Source organism: Ailuropoda melanoleuca, chromosome 14 (genome assembly GCF_002007445.2).
Source record: "Ailuropoda melanoleuca isolate Jingjing chromosome 14, ASM200744v2, whole genome shotgun sequence".
NCBI classification, from domain to species: Eukaryota; Metazoa; Chordata; class Mammalia; order Carnivora; family Ursidae; genus Ailuropoda; species Ailuropoda melanoleuca.
The window spans coordinates 82509067-82529903 of record NC_048231.1 but is presented as its reverse complement, the minus strand read 5'-3'; the positions used below and the strand labels follow the sequence as shown (position 1 = coordinate 82529903).

Genomic DNA, 20837 nt, shown 5'->3' with positions numbered 1-20837 from the left:
ATGCAGGGAGTGGGAGTCCCTGGACTCAAGGTCAGCTCATGGTCTTGTGACCTGGAAGGTGCCGGCTGACCCAGTGCATCTGTCTCAAGGGACTGCTGGGTCCTTGATGTAGGAAAGCAGCCGGCACTAGGAGCCGAGCAGCTCATAAAGAGAGGTGGGAGGGCAGGACAAGTCTCCAGTGGAGAGCGGTGTTCTGAGCGTGGTGGATTCCAGCCCTGATCCGTCCTGCGGAATCCTGAGTGGGCCCAGCTGCTGGAAAAACTCCCAGGGTTGTCAACGAGGTGGCAGACATGCGTGGCAAGAGGCTGCCCCCTGGCGTCCTAGAGATGAAGCTGCCCATCTCTCTCCACGGGGCAGGCAGGCTACCCGAGAGTTTGGCCAAGGTGTGTGCTGCAGCCAACGTGATCCCAGGATCTGGACCTCAGCCCTGCCTGCCTCCCACTTCCCAGAGCGGAAGGAGTACAAGATGCCTGGCCCCTGGGCTCAAGCTCAGCTGAGAAACAGCCAGAAAGAAAGGGAGCATTTACTCCCCATCCCTTCTCAGAGTGGGGTAGTGGTCTTAGAAAACTCCAGAGGTTAATTCTAGTTCAGCTGAGTTCTTTCCCCAGGAAGACCCCCCTCCACGATTGCTGCAGCCACCCCTGATTCCTTACGGCATTGGTACCATGCTTCTCAGCTCCGGCTTTGTGCACTTCTCTACACTTCTCTCCCAGTGCAGGGACTCCGCTCAGACCACGTCTGATTGCTGACTGCACAGCGTCCTACTCAACGTACTTGTTGGACTAAACCCTGAAAAAGGGCTAACCAGCAGTTTAGGGCACATGAGTTGTTGAAGATGGGAAGATAGGTTTCTTTATTTCAACTGGGCAGCTGTCATGATAGCAGCTAACAATGCATGCCTCTTAATGTTGTCCCTGGTGCTGGTCTAGCTGCTTTCCTGGGCCGTTAGGTTAATCTTTGCACTAGCCCTAAGAAAGGGATACTGCTATTATCCCCATGTTATAGGTGAGGATACTAAGGCCCAAGGAGGTGATGTTGCCTTCCCCAGATGACACATGCAGCTGGTGAGTGACCATGTCACCATTCAAACCCACTTTGTCTGGCCCCAAACTCACCCTTCTAACTCCTGAACCGAACACTGCTTGTGGTGGCAAGTGTGTATGATTTGGCATTTAAGTGAACACAGATGCCCCCGTGGGTGGAAATAATAAGGGAAGGCTCCTGGAGAGGAGGCACGAATGGGTCTTGGAGGCTAGACAGAATTCAGTTATGCCAAGAGGAAGGCAACCTATCCCAGGTGAGGACAAGAACGTGTACAGAACGGGGGTGCTGATATGGCTCATGCGCCTGCCAGTCGGTGTCCTTTTGGCCCCTGACCTTGCGTTCAAGGTGTGCGATGGTCTGTGTCTCGATGCAGGAAGAAGTCGTCGGTCCCTCTCTCCTGTTCCATTTCTTTGCCAGCGCGGCCACTCACAGCTTGTCTTACTGTGTTTGCAGCTTTGACCCAAAGAGGGCAGTGCAGCAGCTCCGGGCATGCGGGGTGCTGGAGACGATCCGAATCAGCGCGGCCGGCTACCCGTCCAGGTAATGCGCCCACCAGCCACGTCCTCCTGGGGAAGCCTGGCTCCCCAGGGAACCCGTTTACAGGCTGTCAGCCAGAGACCCGTCCTGCATAAAGTTCCCAAACCCTGAGGGCCCAGGCTGGCTGCTGACGGATAGGAGAACACATTTTGGCCTGAGAAGCGTGGGAGTCCATGGTGGCGTCCGCTGGCGCAGCTTTTCCCGCTTCAGATCGGCCCTGGTCTGGGCGAGCAGTGAGCTAGAGCTGTGAAGGGGATTTCTCCTTCACTCCCACCTTGTTCCCTTCACTTTTTTTATATTGTTATTATAAAACATGCCTATTTACTGTCTGAATCATTTTGAATTGTACAGTTCGGTCGTGGTCAGTACGTTCCTGTCTGTGCACCCATCTCCAGAGCTCTTTTCGTCTTGCAAACCTGACACTCTGGGCCCATTAAACACTAAATCCCCATTTCTGTCCCCCTCCAACAGCTGGCGGCCACCATTCTACTTTGTCTCTGTTTTTGACGACTCTGCATCCTTCATATACGTGGAATCCTACAGTGGTGGTGACTGGCTTTTGTCACTTAGTTTAATATCTTTAAGCCTCTCCCATGTAGCATGGGTCGGAATTCCCTTTTTGTGGCCGGAATACGATTCCATTGTATGCGTAGACCACTTTTTATTTATCCATCCATTTGTCAATAGACCCTTATACCTTTTAAAATAGAATCAAATTTTATGATGGAAAATAGAATCTTGAATTTAAAAACCACTATCAAGATCTAATTTGCACTGTGGATAAGTCCTTGGGCCACCTAGAGCTTGCTGAAGCTATGTCAAGACCGGATCCTTTCTGGATACTTGCCTGAAGTAGGAGTGAGGTGTGGATGGCAACCTGCTAGCTCTGGTGAGGTCATACTGCGTACCAGCATCTCATAGGCCAGGTGTCTTCTGCCGTGGATTAGACTGAGCCGAGCAGAGCCAGTGTAGCAGCCTAGAGCTCGTGGTGTTTTCCCCCAGGGACCCCTTGTCCTTGGAAGTCCTGTATTTGTCAGGAGGTGGAGGGAGCCAGAAATGGGGAGGAGGACATGCGGGCCAGGCCTCTCGCCTCCCTCCCTGCCTCTCCAGCCAGCACTTGGCCACTGCAGTGGAGGAATGCCTTCATAGAAGCAGGTATTGACCATGAAACAACATCACCATTGACAGCTCCCAAATGCTAGACCCAGGAAGGAAGTTAGGGATGGAATTAGTTTGCATTTGACCTGGAGAATACAAGAACTGCCAGTAATCTGGAACCTCCAGGCAGCTTTTCAAAACCTAGCAGGTTGGGGCATTGTTCAGAACAGTATGCTGTGGCCAGGGCGGAAGGCTGCTTCTGTTGTCTTTCAGCCATGTCTCTCCCTGCTTAGAAGACAGACAGGGAGGGTCCTAGGGCTCCATCTCCTTTTCCGACCCTAGGGTCCGAACACGAATAGCTGACAACTCCATGACGAATGAGGTGAGCTATGCTTGCCCTTCTCAGTTGAGGGCTCTGCCTGCCTTCTCCCTGCCTGCCGTACAGGGCCTGGCATCAACCTTTCGATTGAGGGAATGGGGCTCAGGCCACGGGCGCAGTAGGTCCGTGTTGAGTTCAAAGAACTGTAGTCTAGCCACTTTCAGTGGCTGCTGTAAGCACAGTGTTCAGATCAGACGTGGTTCATATAACTTAGGAACTTGGCAAGGACCTTAGGGGCTGCCTAGCCGCTGCTTTTCAAAGCGTGCTCCCCAGGCAGCCAGGCTCCACCCCTGCACCTGCTCCCCTATCTGTTGGCCTCCGAGAAAGTCTTTAGTCTACCATATTCAGTCCATTGTTTGTCAGAGTTGCTTTGCAACCCCTAGTGGGTTAGGAAATCAACGTAATGGGTCATGACCAACATCTTGTTTATTTAATGAAATGCCCGGGGATGGAAAATAGAAAATGGCAATTTGTGGTAGAAAGGGTATTAGAGTGTGACCTCACTTCAGCTTATTTATAGACCTGGGTGCATCATCATGTAAAACACACTTTTGCTAATGAGGCCCATGGAAGGAAGTGAGCTGCTCAAGGTCACTGCGGCTGTGGTTGAGTGAGGACTTAGAACCCCTTCCCCCTCCTCTGCCTGGCTGCGTGCTTGTTGCCAAGCATCTGACTGCTCACGTCGGTGAGGTCAGAGCAGTGAAGAGCAAGGGTAGGGTTTTATGTCTGCTCCCTGGGGCTGGGCCCAGACCTGGGGCTTGGAGTAAAACTGCACCTTGCCCGCTTCAGCTTGTATAGAAGTCCAGACTGCAGAAAGAACTGTGTGTGGCCTAGGCTAGAGCCAGAGGAGCCTGGTGGTTGAACCCTTGGCCTTTGGAGTCAGGCCTGGCTTGCATTGTCCTCTCCCATCCTCCTTGGTTAGGTAACCTCAGGGGAGTCCATTTCTGAGCCTGGGCTCCCTTATCACCAAGTAGTTCCGTCACAGGTGGTTGTAATGAAGGATGTAATGCGTCTAAAGTCCTCTACACAGTGCTGGGCACTTAAGCATTTAATCACGTGGTTATCACTCATTTAGATATGAGCATCCTCATGGATGCAACTACAGGGTAAAACAGACCTATACCAGAAATGTTTAGCTTTATTTTTGTGAAATCCTGGTGTGTTTGGTCACCTCAAAAGAGCATTCCAGAGTTCTCTAAGGAATTGAAAAGGTCGGTCTAAGAATTACCTAAAATCTGTCAAAACTGGAGCTGAGATGTCCTGTGTTCAACTGCTGAGGGTCCTTGTGCAAGAACCATCGGGATCATGGGTCCTCACAGCCACACCTGGGCTGTGCATGGCAGAGGCCTCCAGGTGAGCTGAGGAGCCCAGGTGCTCATCTCTGTATCACATATAATTGGTGCTGCTGGGGGGCTTGTCAAGCGGGAGGCGTGAACACTGGGGCCATGCCACGCCAGGAGAGAGGAAACAAGGGAAGTATGTGAGAATGAGATACTCTAGAGCAGTGGAAACCGTGGGGATCCATCTCCGGATGTCAGGAGCCACCTGTTTTGCCAAGAACTTTCTAATATAATGAGTTGTTTGATAGTAGGATAAGTGCTTTGCAGAGGGTGTGAATGTCTTGTCTTGGAGAACATCAAGCAAAAGCCAGAAGTCTGGGTCTGATGTGATTAGCAGTGAAATCAGAGTGACCGCGTGTCCCACCCACACTTCTCTGGGCTTCGCTGCCGCAGTACGGAATCCTCTGTTGTAGGCGGTGGAAGAGGAAGGGGGACAGGGTTTTACTCCTGTGGTCTTACCTGAGCTTCTGTAGAACAAGAACGTGTTCTTGCCTTCATGTCTCCTCTCCTGTTAACCGGGCCACCTGCTCCATCTCCCCTCCCCTATGGAGCTTCTAGCTCTGTGCTGATGGCCAGGAGGGAATCAAGGATCTGAGTCATGACCTCAGCCTGTCAGGAGCTCAGTCTAGGAGAAGGGATGAAAACCTAAAACAGAGAGCAACATAGAATTAGGCCAAGTTTGGAAGGAAATGTGGCTTCATGGAGGAGATGAGGTTTGAGGTGGGCCTTGAAGGATGAGGAGGCTTCTGACGGGTGGGGAGGCAGTGGGAGGATCCTGCCAGCCAGAAGTAGCACCATGTCCAGGCCCAGAAGGGATGATAACTTCTCCTGCCCAGCGATCTGGGAAGAGATCTTCTCTGCCAGTCAGTCCTCATTCATTCTTCCTCTTTGGTCTTCCAGTTTTAGCATGCCAGACAGGCTTTTCTCCTCGTCCAGACCACCTCTCCCTTGGCCGCTGAGAGAGCACGCTTCCTCCAAGTCTTTAGACCCATATGGAAAATGGGCTCTCCTGCCGTTCGTTCCTCCCTCCTGGCTGCGGTCAGAGTCACCTGCAGTGTTGAGATGCCCACAGACTTGCCTCTTACAGGCCAGCGGATCGGTGTCTTTCCCTGCCTCCCTAATCAATTTACACTTCTTTCTAGGAGCTAATCACGGACATCTGTACCTTTTGTTTTCATGATTGCAAGTACTGTGGAGAGTATAGGGAGGGAAGGAGAAACTGGTATTTTCTACTCACGGAAAATGTTGCCTAATGCTGTGATTTACGCCTTCGGGCTTAGGTCCAGAGCGCTGCCTTACCTTTGCTGCCTTAGCAGATTTTGCTGAAGGCTCAAAGGGAGGAGCCCCTCCCCAAACGGCCGTTTGAAGTATTACCTGTTGGAAAGAGGCGCCGTAGTTTTACGGCACTTTTGCTGGTGTCGAAGTAGAGCGGAATCATCCATGTTATTTCATTTCGATGCTAATCTCCTCTCCCCGAGCCACAGCACCCAGGGTGGCCTTTCTCTGAAAGGTGAGTCGCGGTGAAAGGGCTGGGGGGCAAAGCCACCCCACCTGTAATGTTGTAACTCCCCACATTGCCTGTCTGCCTGTCTGCACCTGCCGGTCATGGTAACCATTTGGTGTGACCTCACTGCTTAAACATCTCCCTTCCTGCTTCATTTCGGAGGTTGGGGTGTCCGCTGTATCTGGGGATAAAGTAAGCAAGGGGGTATAGCTACTGTGTACCTGTCACGGTGTTGGCTTTTGAAGGAAGTGTCCCCTCAGAATGTAGAGCCGAGCCGTCCTTTTGTTACCCTGACTTTGGGAGACCTTTGAGAGCCCGGAGGGACCAGAGCAGATTTGGGGGTCATCCCAGAAAGATTTCACCACTGTGGTGCTAAGACTCAAGACAGCAATGTGATTTCACTTGCTTTAGCTTCTCAAGGACCCGCAGTCTTGCAGAGCTATTGCCAAAGGAAGCTTCAGTGGCTTCTTTGATGGGGGGGGGCGGGATTACAACTCAACATTTTCCTACATTTCTCCCACTTAAGTGGCCAAAGGGCACGTGCCACTTTTTCCAGGGAAGAAAGTGCCAAAGAAGAAGAAAATGCATGGTCCAGGGTCAGAGGCACTTGTGATGAAATATCCGGAGGCCACTTCCCCAGGAGCCCATGCAGAGGGCAGCCCCTTGCAGCCACAATTTCAGGCCAAGTTCCTGCATCCAGCCTACTGATGCCCTGGGCACAGGACGCTTAGCCCTGTTCTGAAGCGAAGATGTGCCCAATGCCCCCGAAGCCTGGCCAGCCCGACAGGACACACATGGAGTCACGGGCCGGTGACAGCTCTCTGGAGGTCCCTTGTCCCGCCCTCAGGCTCTAGTATACGTGTCTATTTTTATCTGCCTAAGAGTTATGACTCTCTCTGAGTCTGATTTAAAATGAAAATGTATCATTCTATTTGAAATGTGCTGCAGTGGCTGAGAAATATGCCCATTATCATGTACATAAAGCACGGTGATAAATGCACTGTCCGGGAAGAGCAGCTCGGCCACCATCCCCTGGCTCCCCGCCCCCCCCGTCCCCCCCAATGTGTTTTATGCCTGTGCGATGCTCTGTCTCCCTCGGGGTGGGGGTCGGGGGTCAGCGCAGTGTTGTGTCCCAGAGGATGTTTGTGAAGCGAACTCCATGTAACCACGAGCCATATGTTGTAGGAGGACAACTTGAATATGCAAGGTTTATATTTAAAAACAAAACTCCTAAATCTTCTGTGCATCTCTTCACCTCAGAAAAAACTCAGTGGCACCCTCTGAAAAGACTTCTCCTTTGCCAGCCTCCATCCCCTCAGCCCCCGTGTGGACGAAACACAGGACTGTGGAAGGAGGTGCGGTCTTGAGAAGTTGCTGGTTCACCTGCCCTTTTAGTCATGATTAAACGGACACATAATTACTTGCCTTGCGATCAAAAACCCCCACCAAGCACAGTAATGTAGAATTTATTTTGGAGTGAAACCATTCTTTGTCCCGAGATCTTACAGCCCCTCGTTCTGGCCCTTGTGGCTGAGAGCTGCGCTCACTTCCTTGGATTAGAGTCTCTCCCAGGGTTCTCGGCCAGGGCTGCTCGTCACAGTCACGGGGAAGCTGACTTGTAAATGCACTCTGTCTTGACACTGTCCCTTGGAGGAAATTGTTGGTCACTGGTCAGCTGCAGCCACTTGGTTGTATCTGGGCAGTGCCAAGACTGATTAGATTTTCTGCTCCTCACCGTGTAACTCAGTTCCAGCTCAGAGCCAATGGGGAAGAATTAGGTTTCCTTCCCTCGGCAGCAAAGCTTAGCAACTTTCAGACCTGGGGCCACCTCTGAGTCTGAGCCTGTGTTTCCCAGGACATAGGTGGGGGACAGGGGGGCAAGCAAATAGAGGCTGATCAATGGTGGTGTGAGTGGTGGGCGAACACCCCGCCACCTGTGCACTAGGAACGCCTCTGCGGGTATCGGTGCTGAAATAATGACAAATCCCATGTTTTATGTATTGCCTTACACAGGCCTTCCACAAATCTCATTTGTTCATTGCACAGACTTTTTAAAAATTGAGATATAATTTATGTATGATAAAAATATCCTTTTAAAGTATGCAATTCTGAAGTGGTTTTCATTATATTCCCAGAATTGTACAGCCATCACTACTAATTACAGAATGCTTTATCGCCCTAGAGAGAAACCCTGTTCCCATTAGTGGTCACTACCTTTTTCCCCCTGCTCCCAGCCCTGCAAACCACTAACTTTCTCTTTCTAGAAATTTGTCTACTCTGGACATTTCATACCAATGGAAACATATAATAAGTGGCCTTTTGTGTTATCCGGGTTTTGACACATACCAGAACTTTATTCTTTTAAGTTGCCTAATACTGTCGTATTGTAAGGATATGCTATGTATTATCCATCATCAGTCAATGGACAGTTGGGTTATGTCCACTTTCCGGCAGGTATGAATAATGCTGCTCTGAATACCCATGTACGTATTTCCCTGTAAACATGTATTTTTATTTCTCTTGATGATATACCTAGGAGAGGGATTGCTGGCTCATATGGTAACTCTGTTCACCCTTTTGAGGACCTGCCAGACTGTTTTCCACTGTGGTTGTACCATTTTATATTTCCACCAGCGATGGATGTGGCTTCCTCTTTCTGTACATTCTTGTCAACACTTGTTATTATCTGTTTTATTGCAGCCATCCTGCAGGGTGTCAGGTGGTATCCCATTGTGATTTTGCTTGTATTTCCCTGACGATTAATGATGTTGAGCATCTTTTCATGTGCTTATTGGCCATTTGTATATCCTCTTTGGAGAAATGTATTCAGATTTTTTTTGTCCATTTTTTAATTAGGTTATTTGTCTCGTTGGTGCTGTAGGAGTTCTTTCTATTTTCTAGATACTAGATGCCTATCAGATAAGATTTGCAAACATTCTTGCCATTTTCACCCTTGTGATAACCTGACCTGCCGTCTTCAGGGGTTCTTCTTGGTGACCTGTTGTAGAGATTGTGTGACTTAGAATCTCATACCCTGGTCTTATTGGAGGGCCTCTTAGAGTTTGTCTTATCTAGTCAATCCCATACGAGGGAATCTATCCAAGAGAAGGGAAGTACACAGTGTGACCACTTTGAGAGATCCACTCCATCTGTTTACATTCATCCAGTGAGGACCACTCAGGGAGGTATGTTCCCTAAAATGTTCCCACATGTAGGTGGTTAAATCCATTATCGGGCTCTAGATGGGAACTCAGTTAACCCAAACGTCACCCTAGTGCATGTGCTCTGCCACTCACAGCAGCTGGCTTTACCACGTGCTGTCTTGAGCCTGAGGGGCTTGTACAAGGAAGCATCTTTCCAATCTTGCCTCTGCCTCTGTTCTCCCTATTCTCACCAGGACTGATCCTAGGTCCTGGGCTTTTCCCACACACTCAGCTGTGACTACTCTACCAGATCGGCATACCTCCCTAGCAGGCCAGGGGCATGCAGGGTGAAGCAGGCCTTTATTCTACAGGAAACACGACATTGAAGTCCAAGACATTCGGCCAAGCCCCTTGCCTGTGAGTCCAAATCCAGGGAGAGCAGAGCTGAGTGTGCATTCTGTCCCTGAGGCCACTAGGACTGCATATAGCCCAGGGTTGAGGCCGCAGTTGGGGCCTAGTAATAGACTAAGAATGGGAGCTCTTCTCCCACCATTAATGTGAAATGGAATGGAGGAGCAGCCAGGCCTAGGACTGACTTAAAAGACCCGTCCAGGCCTTGGAACCACATGGAACCACACAGCCATAGTGCAAGAGGGAGGGGACCTGTCCACCGTCACCTGAGGAAGGCAGAAAGAGCAGGACAGAAGCAGTGGACTCACACTGTGGAGGCAGACGGTGGGCATGCTTGATGGTTCTCAAGAAGGTGGTTTTCTAGACTAGAACTATGTTCTATAGTAAACATTTTGCAAATATTTGCAAGCACATTGCATATCTCAAGGAATGGAGTAGTAGGGAATGGTCTGAAGAGGCCCTGTGTCCATTTGAGCACAAAAGGATTGTCCTGCTCCAAAGCCAACAGAGTCCTTTTTGAGAAACACTAGTAGAACAACAAGATTTAACATTGGGATTCCAACCTCTTTACTGGTCAGGAAAATACCTATTCTTTTAAAGATGTAAGTAACTATGTATGAAGATATTGTGTTAGGTGCTGAGAAGTTTAAAAATGTGTGCTAGCCCAGCCAGAGGAGGCTGGAGTGTAGCAGAGAAGCTAACGCATGTACAAAAACTATCTTTTATAGAAGGCCTAAAGCGCTGTATCCCGCATGGAAACAGGTGTTGTTAAAATGCTATGGGAAGGAGAGAGTCTTTGGTAGTGGAGTACTTCAGGGGGACATCCTGGACACCCTATGGTCCTATAGAGGGGTCTTCCCCAGTTTTTATATGGCCACAGAAAACCTCCATCCAGATGTCCCTACCAAATCAGGAAGTTCTGTGAAGAAATTATATTTTTTGAAAAAACAATCACATACTCTGTTTAGCTTCACTTGGGAGGTTTTTCTTCTACAAGTGGGGTGGGGGGAGCCTTTCCTGCAAGGACTTTCTCTCTAAAAGCACAGAGGTCCACAGAAAAGAGAATCCACTTTTGATTCTGGGTCCTTGGCTGAAGGACACTCGTACATGCCCAGATCCCACGGCGGCCGTGTGCTCCTGTGGGAGCTCATGAGGGAGTACCCGCCCAAGCCCTTTTCAGTGGATGGCTTGTCTTCTGTAGGCACATTCCTGCCCCGTCGGTATCACCCTGGGGAAGGTATTCAATGAAGCTTTTGTAAGAAAAAGGGTGGCAGGCAGGGAGAGTAACTTGGATGGGGTGGGGGGAGCTTTCTAAGCACTCCACATTCATGAGCTCCTTGGCCACCCAGTGTTTGGAGGTACTTCGTGAGGTGGGCGACGTTCTTTCCATTTTGGTGACATCCGTGTGGGATGAGTCCAAGACTTGATTAAGGTCCAGCCTGCTGGTCTGCATCAGAGTAGGCCTGTTTGGGACTGCCCTGGGTATCTGTGCAGTCCCATCTCCCTACTGTCTTGTTTCCTTGAGCCTGTAACCTCCCAGAGTTATGGAACTGTCAGCAGTAAGAGATCTTCAAATTAGAACCATTTAAGGTTTTTAGCCCAGCTAAATGCTGCTCTGATTATTTCCCCTAGAGAAATTGCAAACTCGTAGGGAGAAATAAGATGAGTACACAAATAACTGTATTGCAGAGAGGGGGAGGTGCCCTCAGAAAGTCACACAGAAAGTGCTGAGCTGCCTTCTAGGGAGAGCTCACACCTCCCTGAGCGGGCAGGAGCAATGGCTTGTGGAGCCATGTGTGGATGGGTGGGCACGAGGAATAAGAAGACTTAGACCTTACAAAGCCCTTTTTCTGTGTACATGATTCCATTTGCATCTTACCCTACATGGAGGTAGCAGTAGAGGGAATGGCCTGTGTCTAAAGCTTGGGGGTTGGGGCAGAAAGAGCTCAGGAGAGATCTGGTAGCGTTTGTGTGTGTTAAAAACAAAACACACATCTGATCTGTGGCTTATCACCTCTAGCTCTGTTCCTAAGTCTCCAGAATTAAGAGAGGTCAGACCTCAGGGGTTTCTTGACATTTATCATACATGACTGGAATAATCGAAGCAGCCTTTAGCTGGGCACATAACCTTCAATGTTTCCATTTTAAAGCTGCCTTTAGATGGCCCGGAATTCGGTGGGTTTGGGTCATAGCCCCCTACAACTGGAGGGGTAGGAAACCACGGAACACAGGAAGTGAGGGGAAGGGTTCCAGGCTGTAAAACAGAGGCCTTGGGGGCTCCTAGAGCCTCTCTGCCCTCCTCCTGAAGGAATCTGCACGTTTTCTGGGGAGCCTGTGAGCAGGGCCATGTAATGCCTGGTCAGCTCTGAGCAGAACAGAGGCTGCTATTACATTTGTGACAGGATTAATTAAAAGGTAAGAAGCATGGAAACATGGGGTATGAATGGTTGCCAGGGTCTGGGAGGGAGGGGAGAATGGGGAGTGACTGATAATGGGCCTGGGAGTCTGGTTCTGGAATGCAGTATTCGGTACAGTCACAGAATTTTGCAAATATACTTAAATCTATTGTCCACATTAAAAGTAAATGTTGCTGTATGTGAGTTACCTCAAAGCTGTTTTTTAAAAAAGGTGTAACTTCTAAACAACCATCTTACACGGTGGGGGGGGGGGAATGAGAATGCTTTTTGTCTCTTGCTCTTTTGCCCCCCCCCCCGCCCCGACACCCATAGCTAGGTTAGAAATCTTCCACCAAACCAAGGTCTGGTGACCAAGGTGGCGGAGAGGCAAGGAGCTCAGTCTGGGTTTTCCTTGGCCTCCCAGGGCCCTGTGAAGGCCTGGGAGGGCAGGGGGAGCGGAGGCCCACGCTGGGGATGGTTAAAGAGCGCAAGGGGGAGTGCTTCACACGAACCAGAACCAGCATCCCAAGCACATGGTGTGCCCCCACCCAGGAATACCTAATATTCCACACACTCAGTTCTTTCGATGAAATTTTACTTAAGGTAATGTGCTCCAGGAGGAGAGGTAGAATCCATTCACTCCCCATTAGCGAGGCCACAGGTGATGGTAAGTGGCAGACGCACAATCTGGGGTGACAGGGTGTGTACCACGGCAGATGCTTCTGAAGGGGCGAGGTGGGGGGGGCGATGGTGTCCCTCCGCCGAGGACTCGGGACTCCGGGGGAATGGATGGCCGGCTTCACCTCCAGAGGGATTTAGACTGGGAGTTCAGGCTCCTTAGAGTAGCATAGTGTGGGAACAGAATGTGCGATGACGTGAGGAGGCTGTGAGCATCCCCCCGAACGCAGGTCAGGAGCCGTGAGTGTCAGGGTGAACATCTGTGTGAGCGGAGGTAGCTGTCAAGAGAAAGGGGCGGACCCGGCCTAGAAATAGTTAGCTCCCTGAAAAGCTTGCATTTGTTTAAGTAGAGCTCTCTTCCGAGGCCGAGAGACAGACGCACCCTGAAAGATTCCCTTCCAGAACCTAGCAAAGCACTCTTACTGAAGAGGTAGTGGGATTATAAGTGCTCGTCAATTTTTTAAGTTTTTTATGTGAGTTGCTGAACATTTCCTGTACAGTGGGCTCGCATTACTCTAAGGAACAGAGGGGAAATCCTAAGCGAACCCTACTTTGGGGAGAAAAATGGCACCTTCTAAGGTATACCAAGATGTGTGAACGGGCGGTGTTGCTTGGGGTTAGCATATCGCTTTTTATTTGCTAATGCATACTTTTCTGCATTTTTAAAGTTTTCCATGAGAAGCATTAATTTCATAAGAAAACAACATTTAAAAACCAAGCTGCACTCCAGGCAAGGCTCCCCCTCCAGCAGTGTGGTGGGAGTCCACACTTCCCTGTGGGCGGAAGCCCTGTAAGTGGTTCTGCCTCTGGTCATTTCTCCCAGAGGGGTCTGCAGAACCCTCCCCTTCCTTCTGCCACTCACGGTGGTATAATTCAGCCACACTGAAATTCTCAGAGGGATTGGAGGAAGACAAGCCCCTGGAATGTGGTTCGCTGCTCTGGGGCACGGTCTGAGAGGGCCCACGGCCCTTGGGTGGCTGTGTGACGCATCGCCTGATGCATCTGCTTTCTCTCCAGGTGGGCTTACCATGACTTCTTCAACCGGTATCGGGTGCTGGTCAAGAAGAGAGAGCTCGCCAACACAGACAAAAAGGCCATCTGCAGGTCCGTCCTGGAGAACCTCATCAAGGTGAGCTGGGCGTGCCCCCGGAGGCCTGGCCGCGGCGCTCAGTTAGGGAGCAGGGACTTAACAGCGCTTTTTGGGCTTCATCCTTCTTAAAACCGTTTGAGATGTTCATCCTTTTATCCTTTTTCCAACATCAGCAACTGTAAAAGAGAAGTCCCTTCACATACATAGAGTACTTCCTTTTTTTTTTTTTTTTTTTTTTCATCTAGACACATGTAGAAAGTTAAAAACGTTTGTACCAACCCTCTCGGGTTTGCTGCTGGCCCAGGACTCTGGCTTCTCCAAAGCCTGAAGCTCCGTAGATCTGCCCATCTGCCCATGTCATGCACCTGCCCACACTGCCCACCTGCCCACACTGCATACCTGCCCACACTGCCCACCTGCCCACACTGCATACCTGCCCACACTGCACATCTGCCTGGGGTCTCCGATCTGAAGCCCAGGCACAGCTCGGAAGTCAGCAGTTGGGTAAACAGATGTGCTTCTCATATCTACTTGCTGCGTAACTGGCCTCAGGCCTTCTCCCAGATGCTTGTTGTAAATAAGGCAAAGGCTGCAATTAACCTGAACGCAAACCTGAGTCTTGAGACTGGAGCTACTTTGCGGCCTTTTGTGAGGGGCAGATCCCAAATATTAGCTCCATGGTATTCAGGGATTGCAGCAGGGCATGGTAAAAGTGGTCTCAGTATAGGGTTACATCAAACACCTTCCCTTGCAGAAGGTAATGTAATAGAGAAGAACTACATCAAAAAATTTTAATTTTCCAGTACAGTTCACCCTCAAACAATGTGGGCTTTAAGGGCATCAATACCCCCATTCCACTGCAGTAAAAAATCCACATATAACTTATGAGTTCCTGAGACTGAACTAGTAGCCTGCAGCCGACCAGAAGCCTGGTGCGTGCTGTCCTGTGTGGATCCTTTATTGCTGAGGACAGTCCTTGTAGTAGTGCCCCCACCCCCTAGTTATAAGGACTGAGCCCAACACAGAAGGAATGTTTGTGGAATGGATGAACTAAGTGAATTCCCTAATGAAGAATTATTTGAACGTGGGCTATTTCTTTGCTTGAAGGCCTTTTTCCTCTCCTGCTGGTCTGCCTGAGCTCTTCCCTCCTTCCCAACTGGGCTCTTAGAATGCCTTCTGGTCTGTGAAGCCTGTTCTGACCTCCCAGGTGGAGTTAGTTGCCCCTGCCTTTATCGGCCAACAGTGCTTACTGCCGGTCTTCCATTATTGCGTTTATCCCCTTGTCTTGCAATCAAGGGTTTGTCATTTCACCAGACTGGGAACCCCTGAAATGGCAGGGATCCTGATCCTTTTGTCTTTGTGTTCCTGGCACTATTACTGGTTCTCACAGGGGCTCTGAGTTCGTGCAGGTGGCTGCATGGGTGACGAGCTGGGTGGGCCTGTCATGGCTGTTACGAAGCAGCTAGGAGTCACTTTCCTGACGGCTTCACGTACCTGCCTCATCTAATCCTTACGGTGCCTTATGAGGAAGATACAAACATCGTTCCTCATTTTACAGGTGAGGGAACTGAGGTCTAGAAAGCTGGTAGAAATTGCCCAAGGTGTTACCAGTAGACCGACGCAACACCCCTCCCCCCACCACCAGCCACTCTGGATCACTGCGCCCCTTAAGCCAGTCTGATCGATTAACATCACTGTGCGTAGTTATCCTTTCTGGAGAAGGACTTGGGATCAGTGCTTCAACACTTCTCCGGAGACCTTGTATTTCCTCTGTTTCCCCACCCCCCCTTTTTGGGGCCACATCTTCTAGTCCCCAGTGCTGCTAGGCTGAAGCCACACGGTAGCCTAGAAGGGCACGTGCCAGCACCAAGCAGGTGCTAGTGCCCTTTAGAACACAGTCGTTAGAAAAGAAGCCGATGGCATGTGGGCCAGGTAACAGGTGCTTAACAGCCTTGTGCATGGGAGGGGGCGGGGGGCCTGCTTCATGAGGTGGTTCATGAGGGCTGGTCTCCTCCTGCAGGGATGGTAGGAACACCCTTCATGCTCACCTGAGTTTTGTTTGTGCTTCAATTCCACCAGTATGTATTTCATTCTTTGTGTGCCCTAACCTGGAGTGGTTGCTGGGAGGCTCATAGAAGAACATAAGGCAAGCACCCTGCCTTCTAGGACCACTAATCCCTGATGTGATTATAGACCTTACTGGAGGGAATCAGGTCATGGGGGCCTGAACCTTGAGCGTGACGGGAGCAGAATCTTATTAGCAAGTATCTCCGGGGAGCCCCAGAAGCACAGGGAACTGTGAACGTGAGTAGTGGGAAGAGATGGTGTTACAAAAGGGGCCTGGTGCCATGAGAGACCACTGGCCCGGGACTCCTGGGTCTTGGTATCTCTGGTGAGACCTTGAACAAGTCACTTCACCATTGCCGACGTTGGTTTTGCCATCTGTGAGATAAAAGGAGTAGCTTAGGATGGCTGCTGAGATTCCTTTCTGCTCCTTTAGTCTGTGATTCTTAGAGAAGCGTTCTCAAAAGATAACCCCTGATTGTCTGGTATGTGCGTAGTGTGGTCAGCAAGTTCTAGGGGTTGGCGAAAGCAGGTCTGTGGTGGGAGATGTGCTCAGGACACAGGGGCTAAGGGAGTGTGGCAGTCAGGCTAGTGGTGGCTGGCTGCAGCAGGTAGAACCCTCAGAAGGATCCTTATATTTGTGAAAACAGTGGCTTTGCAGACCAGGTCACACCCTTCCTAGTGGCTTTTCCAGAACAGGAAACAAACATGTGTGTACTCTGGTTCCTGGGAGGCACCAGACTCCCCCAGGCCATGGCTTGGCTGAAGCCTGAGCGGCCAGACTTCTTTCTGGCGGGGAGGGCTGAGCCATCCACCTTTTGCTCCCTGGCCCTGCTGCACTGAGAAGCAGCCTCTGCCAGCAGGGCAGTGATGAAGACAGGGCCTTGGCTGCCTAGAAGCTTCCGGCCCTGATCCAGCCCTGTTCCTCGCAGCATATGCTGGGGACCCATTGGGTACGTGGCCCTGACCAGAGGCAGGGATGAGAGCCAGGCCCACACCTCGCCCCTCCCAGCTTCACCGGCGGCCTGGCTGTGAAGGAGACCGTCAGAGATGGTCTCGTTGGACGCCGCGTCCCGGCTTAGGCAGCTCCATCGTCCCTGTGTGAGGAGCCCATAAAGAGTGGTGATTCAGCATCCCTTCAGAGCCATTTGTCAACCTGAAACATGTTCTTGTGTATGTGTTTTCCTTAGCCCTTGGCTCATTACTTCTTCCCTGTGGTCTTCATGCTAGTGAATAAAATTAGGAAGGAGTTTATCTACAGAGAGTACTCAGTTTCTGCAGGTTAAGTCGCAAGCGTTCTGTCCCAGTCTGGTGCAGAAGCACGCTGCTGGGTCGTCTTTCCTTATCCACGGGGGTGAGCATGGGGAAAGGTAATTAATTTGAGCCTAAATATAATTAGGACAGTAATTATATGTCAAAAATATCTCAACATAGTCTGAAATCAAATAAAATTTATTTGGAGGGCTATTTGCGATCTGGAATTATACATACAGCAGGGTGGTGGTTTGAGGAAAACCTTTCAATGACCCGAGTGGGTTATTTCCTTGCTCTGAGCACCACCAGGGGCTTCGCATCCTGCTTGTGAGCTGTGACCTGCAAGGCCTCTGGTGATTAGCCCCTCCCGCCAGCCTCCCGCGTTTCCCCCGCTTGACCACCCTGGCTCTCCTGTTCCTCAAACACACCTAGCCTTTGGCTGCCACAGGGCATTTACATCTACTCTGCTCGTCTCCTGGAACTTTCTTCTTCTACGTTTTCACCGGGGCTGCCTCCTTGGGTTTATTCCGGTTTTTGCTCAGACATCACCTCCGGAGAAATGCCTTCCTGGATTATCCTGTTTAAACATCCCCATCCCACCCGTAAGTCCCCACTTTTATTGTCTTCCTAATCTTCACCGCTGCCTGAAAAGTTGCTCAGCCTTTGCTCGTCTTTCTGCTCCCACCATGATGTCAGTTGCTTGAGGGCAGGAGTCTTGCTCCCTGCTGCACCCTGGACACCTTAGCCCCGTGAGTCTACTAGAAGGGACTTAGGCTGTTTGGTGGATGCTAAGAGTACGTATCTAAGAGCAGGGGTACGTGAGCTCTGGCAAGGGAATTCTGCTGCGAAGAACCAGGAAGGTGGGACATGTTGCCTCACTCATGCCCCCCTCCCTGCCTTATAAAGGATCCCGACAAGTTCCAGTTTGGCCGCACCAAGATCTTCTTCCGGGCAGGCCAGGTGGCCTACCTAGAGAAGCTTCGGGCCGACAAGTTCCGGGCAGCCACCATCATGATCCAGAAGACGGTCCGGGGCTGGCTGCAGAAGGTGAAATACCGCAGGCTGAAGGCGGCTGCCTTAACTCTGCAGAGGTGCTGCCGAGGACTCCTGGCCCGCAGGTGAGCCAAGCTGGGGCACATCTGGATAGCAGATGCGGGGGGCGTGGACTTAGCTGGTTGGCCTCTCTCAGCCTAGAGTGGCTCTGTCTGCACCCCAGCTTTCTCCCAGGAGCTGGGCATCTGTCCCCATGCCCTTCTCACCTGCGGGAGTAAGTCTAGCTCCAAGTCTCTTGACGCCCCCAGTCTGCCATCCCACCAGCACTAACCTAGGACTGGTTTGCCTAAATCCCAAGGTAATCTCTTAGAAAAAGAGACAAATTCCGCCTTTCACAGCTTCCACTTGGCTTCGTGATTTACAGCACTGGTTTCCACATCCGTCAGGAATTTGGTAATTAGAGCTGGAAAGATCTCTGGAGGTCCTGGTTAGGAGTTGTTGAAGGTGTGACTTGTCTAAACACCTACGGCTATGCAGGGGCGGAGCCTGGATTCCAGTCCAGCTCCCCAGCCCAGCACCCAGCCTGGCACCGTGCAGCAGAAACTACCGCCCCTCCTCCCTGGTCTCGTTGGGTGTGAGCATCTCCCCTGAGAGGGCACATAGGACACGGCCTCCCCGTAAGACCCACCCCTGGTTCAGAATCAGCTTGCTCTCAGGACAGGGTTTCCTTGGGTAAGTGACAAGTTGCCACGAAGTCTTGTATTTAGAAGCCAGGCTTTGACAAGTGGCTATTCAGTCACTTCGGCTGGAGTGTTAAAAGGGGAAAAAAAAGCCCCTCAGTTACAAGCCCGAGCAGGCATCCTTCATAGCATTAAGTTAGAAGATTGCTGCTGCTTACCCTCACATCCTTGCTGTAAGCTGTTCTTCTGGGCTTAACCAGATTCATTACCTCTGAACCACCGAGACCTGATGTCTGGAACAAAAGCCAGAGAAATAAAAAGCTGTCCCTAGCATCAACATGAGGTAGTCCTCAACAGTCGGGGCAGACTAGCCAAGTCCTTGCTGGGTACCCCTGTGCGTGCAACTCCGTGTTGCATGGCGGATGGTGAGGCTCTAAAACAGAGTTGGCCTGCGTTCTCCCTGCAGGAGTTTGTGTCCCCAGGGACATACAGGGCCCACAGAGGGAGAACGTGCTTACGGAGAGCCAGACTGGGGAATCGACTCCCTTCAGCAGGCAGGGCGTGGCTGGGGGGTTCCTTCCTCCTCTGGGGCTCTACTAGATGATTTTGGAGGGCTTTTCTAGCTTTTAATATTCTGAGTCTCTGAGCGCTTGGCTTGAGCCTGGCACCAAACAAAGCCCGGAAGGGGAGGTAAGTGTCAGACTGTCTTACTTGGGGGTGCAGTGGGGAATGTAGACGTGAAACTGCAAAGTCAGGTGGCCATAGGTAGTGCATTCCAGGCAGAAAGGGCGGGGGAGATGAGAAAGCAGGGAGAGATGGGTGCGGGCCTGAGAAGGTTTTATTCATTCAGTAAATATACACTAAGCACCTCCAGGCCCGGCCCTTACTAGATGTGGGGGGCAGGCATGATTGAGACCTGGCTCCTGGTATCTCCAAGCCAAGTCGGGTACAGGGGACAGACAGAAGCATAAACACGTGATGTCGTTGGGGACTGCCCAGGTTTGTCGAGGGGCTCGTGGGCTGCAGAGTGAGCAGATGGGGATCATGGAGTGGGTCAGGCTCTGACTCCTTAGACAATGTGGAGGGAGCTGCTGCTGCCCAGAGTGGCTTCCGGTACCCGGGGTGTCGCTGCCCCCTGCAAGAGTGACTAAAACTGGCTCAGCTGGGAGTGTCCAGGCAGGGCTGAGTGGGGAGAGGCTCGCATTCACAAATGGCTTTGAGGCCTCTGTCAGCAGGGCCTGCCCGTCCTCTTCCTCCCCAGGCTGGCTGAGCATCTGCGGAGGACCCGAGCAGCCGTTGTGTTCCAGAAGCAGTACCGTATGCGGAGGGCCCGCCTGGCCTACCAGAGGGCCCGCAGGGCCGCCATCATCATTCAGGCCTTCACTCGGGGCGTGTTCGTGCGGAGAATCTACCAGCAGGTGTGTGCACACAGCCCCAGGGGACTCACAGGCTGCAGGTTGAGAACTAAAGCAGCGGGCGCCTGGGTGGCTGAGTTGGTTAAGCGTCTGCCTTCGGCTCAGGTCATGATCTCAGGGTCCTGGGATCCTCCCCTGCTTCTTCTGCCCCTCCCCCCAGTCGTGCTCACTCTCAAAAATAAAGAAAATCTTTTTAAAAAAGAGAGAAGTAAAGCAGCAGCAAAGAGATTGTCACCACGGTGAACATTTGTAGGGTGCTCCTAACTTTTTTCTAAGCGATTTCACACCTTTGCTTCCACTGAGTCCTTCCAAAGTCCCGTGAGGTGTAGTGTATTAGGGTTTTCCAGAGAAGTAAAACCCACAGGAGACGTGCATGTCTCAGGAAATGGCCCGCACGGTTATGGAGGCTGGGAAGTCCCACAGTCGGCTGTCCACAGGCTGGAGGCCCAGGAAAGCCAGTGATGTCATTCAGTCCAAGTCTGAAGGCCTGAGATCCAGGGGAGCGGATGGCGTGAATCTCAGTCTGAGGACAGGAAAAAGTGGGACAAGATGTCCAAATTCAAGCAGTGAGGCAGGAGAAGAGGGGCAAATTCCTCCTTCCTCTGCCTTTGTTTGTCTTCAGGCCTTGAGGGATGATGCCCTCCCACACTGGGGAGGGGAGTCCACCGATTCAAATGCTCATCTCGTCTAGAGACACCCCCACAGACACACCCAGAGGCAGTGTTTAATCTGGGCACCCCGAGGCCAGTCAAGTCAAGGCGTGACAGTAATCATCAAGGGTAGGATGGGTGCATATCGTTGGGTCCCTTGG

General features: G+C 51.2%; 1 protein-coding gene across 1 annotated transcript in view; it reads left to right on the top strand.

The window, feature by feature from the left end:
- MYO5B (myosin VB) overlaps positions 1 to 20837 on the top strand; it is a 353491-nt gene that overhangs the window by 262418 nt on the left and 70236 nt on the right. Inside the window, exons 17-20 of the mRNA XM_034642874.1 lie at positions 1498 to 1584; positions 13548 to 13659; positions 17845 to 18056; positions 19873 to 20029. Of these exons, the coding sequence (XP_034498765.1) occupies positions 1498 to 1584; positions 13548 to 13659; positions 17845 to 18056; positions 19873 to 20029 (568 nt within the window). The remainder of the gene's footprint in view (positions 1 to 1497; positions 1585 to 13547; positions 13660 to 17844; positions 18057 to 19872; positions 20030 to 20837) is intronic.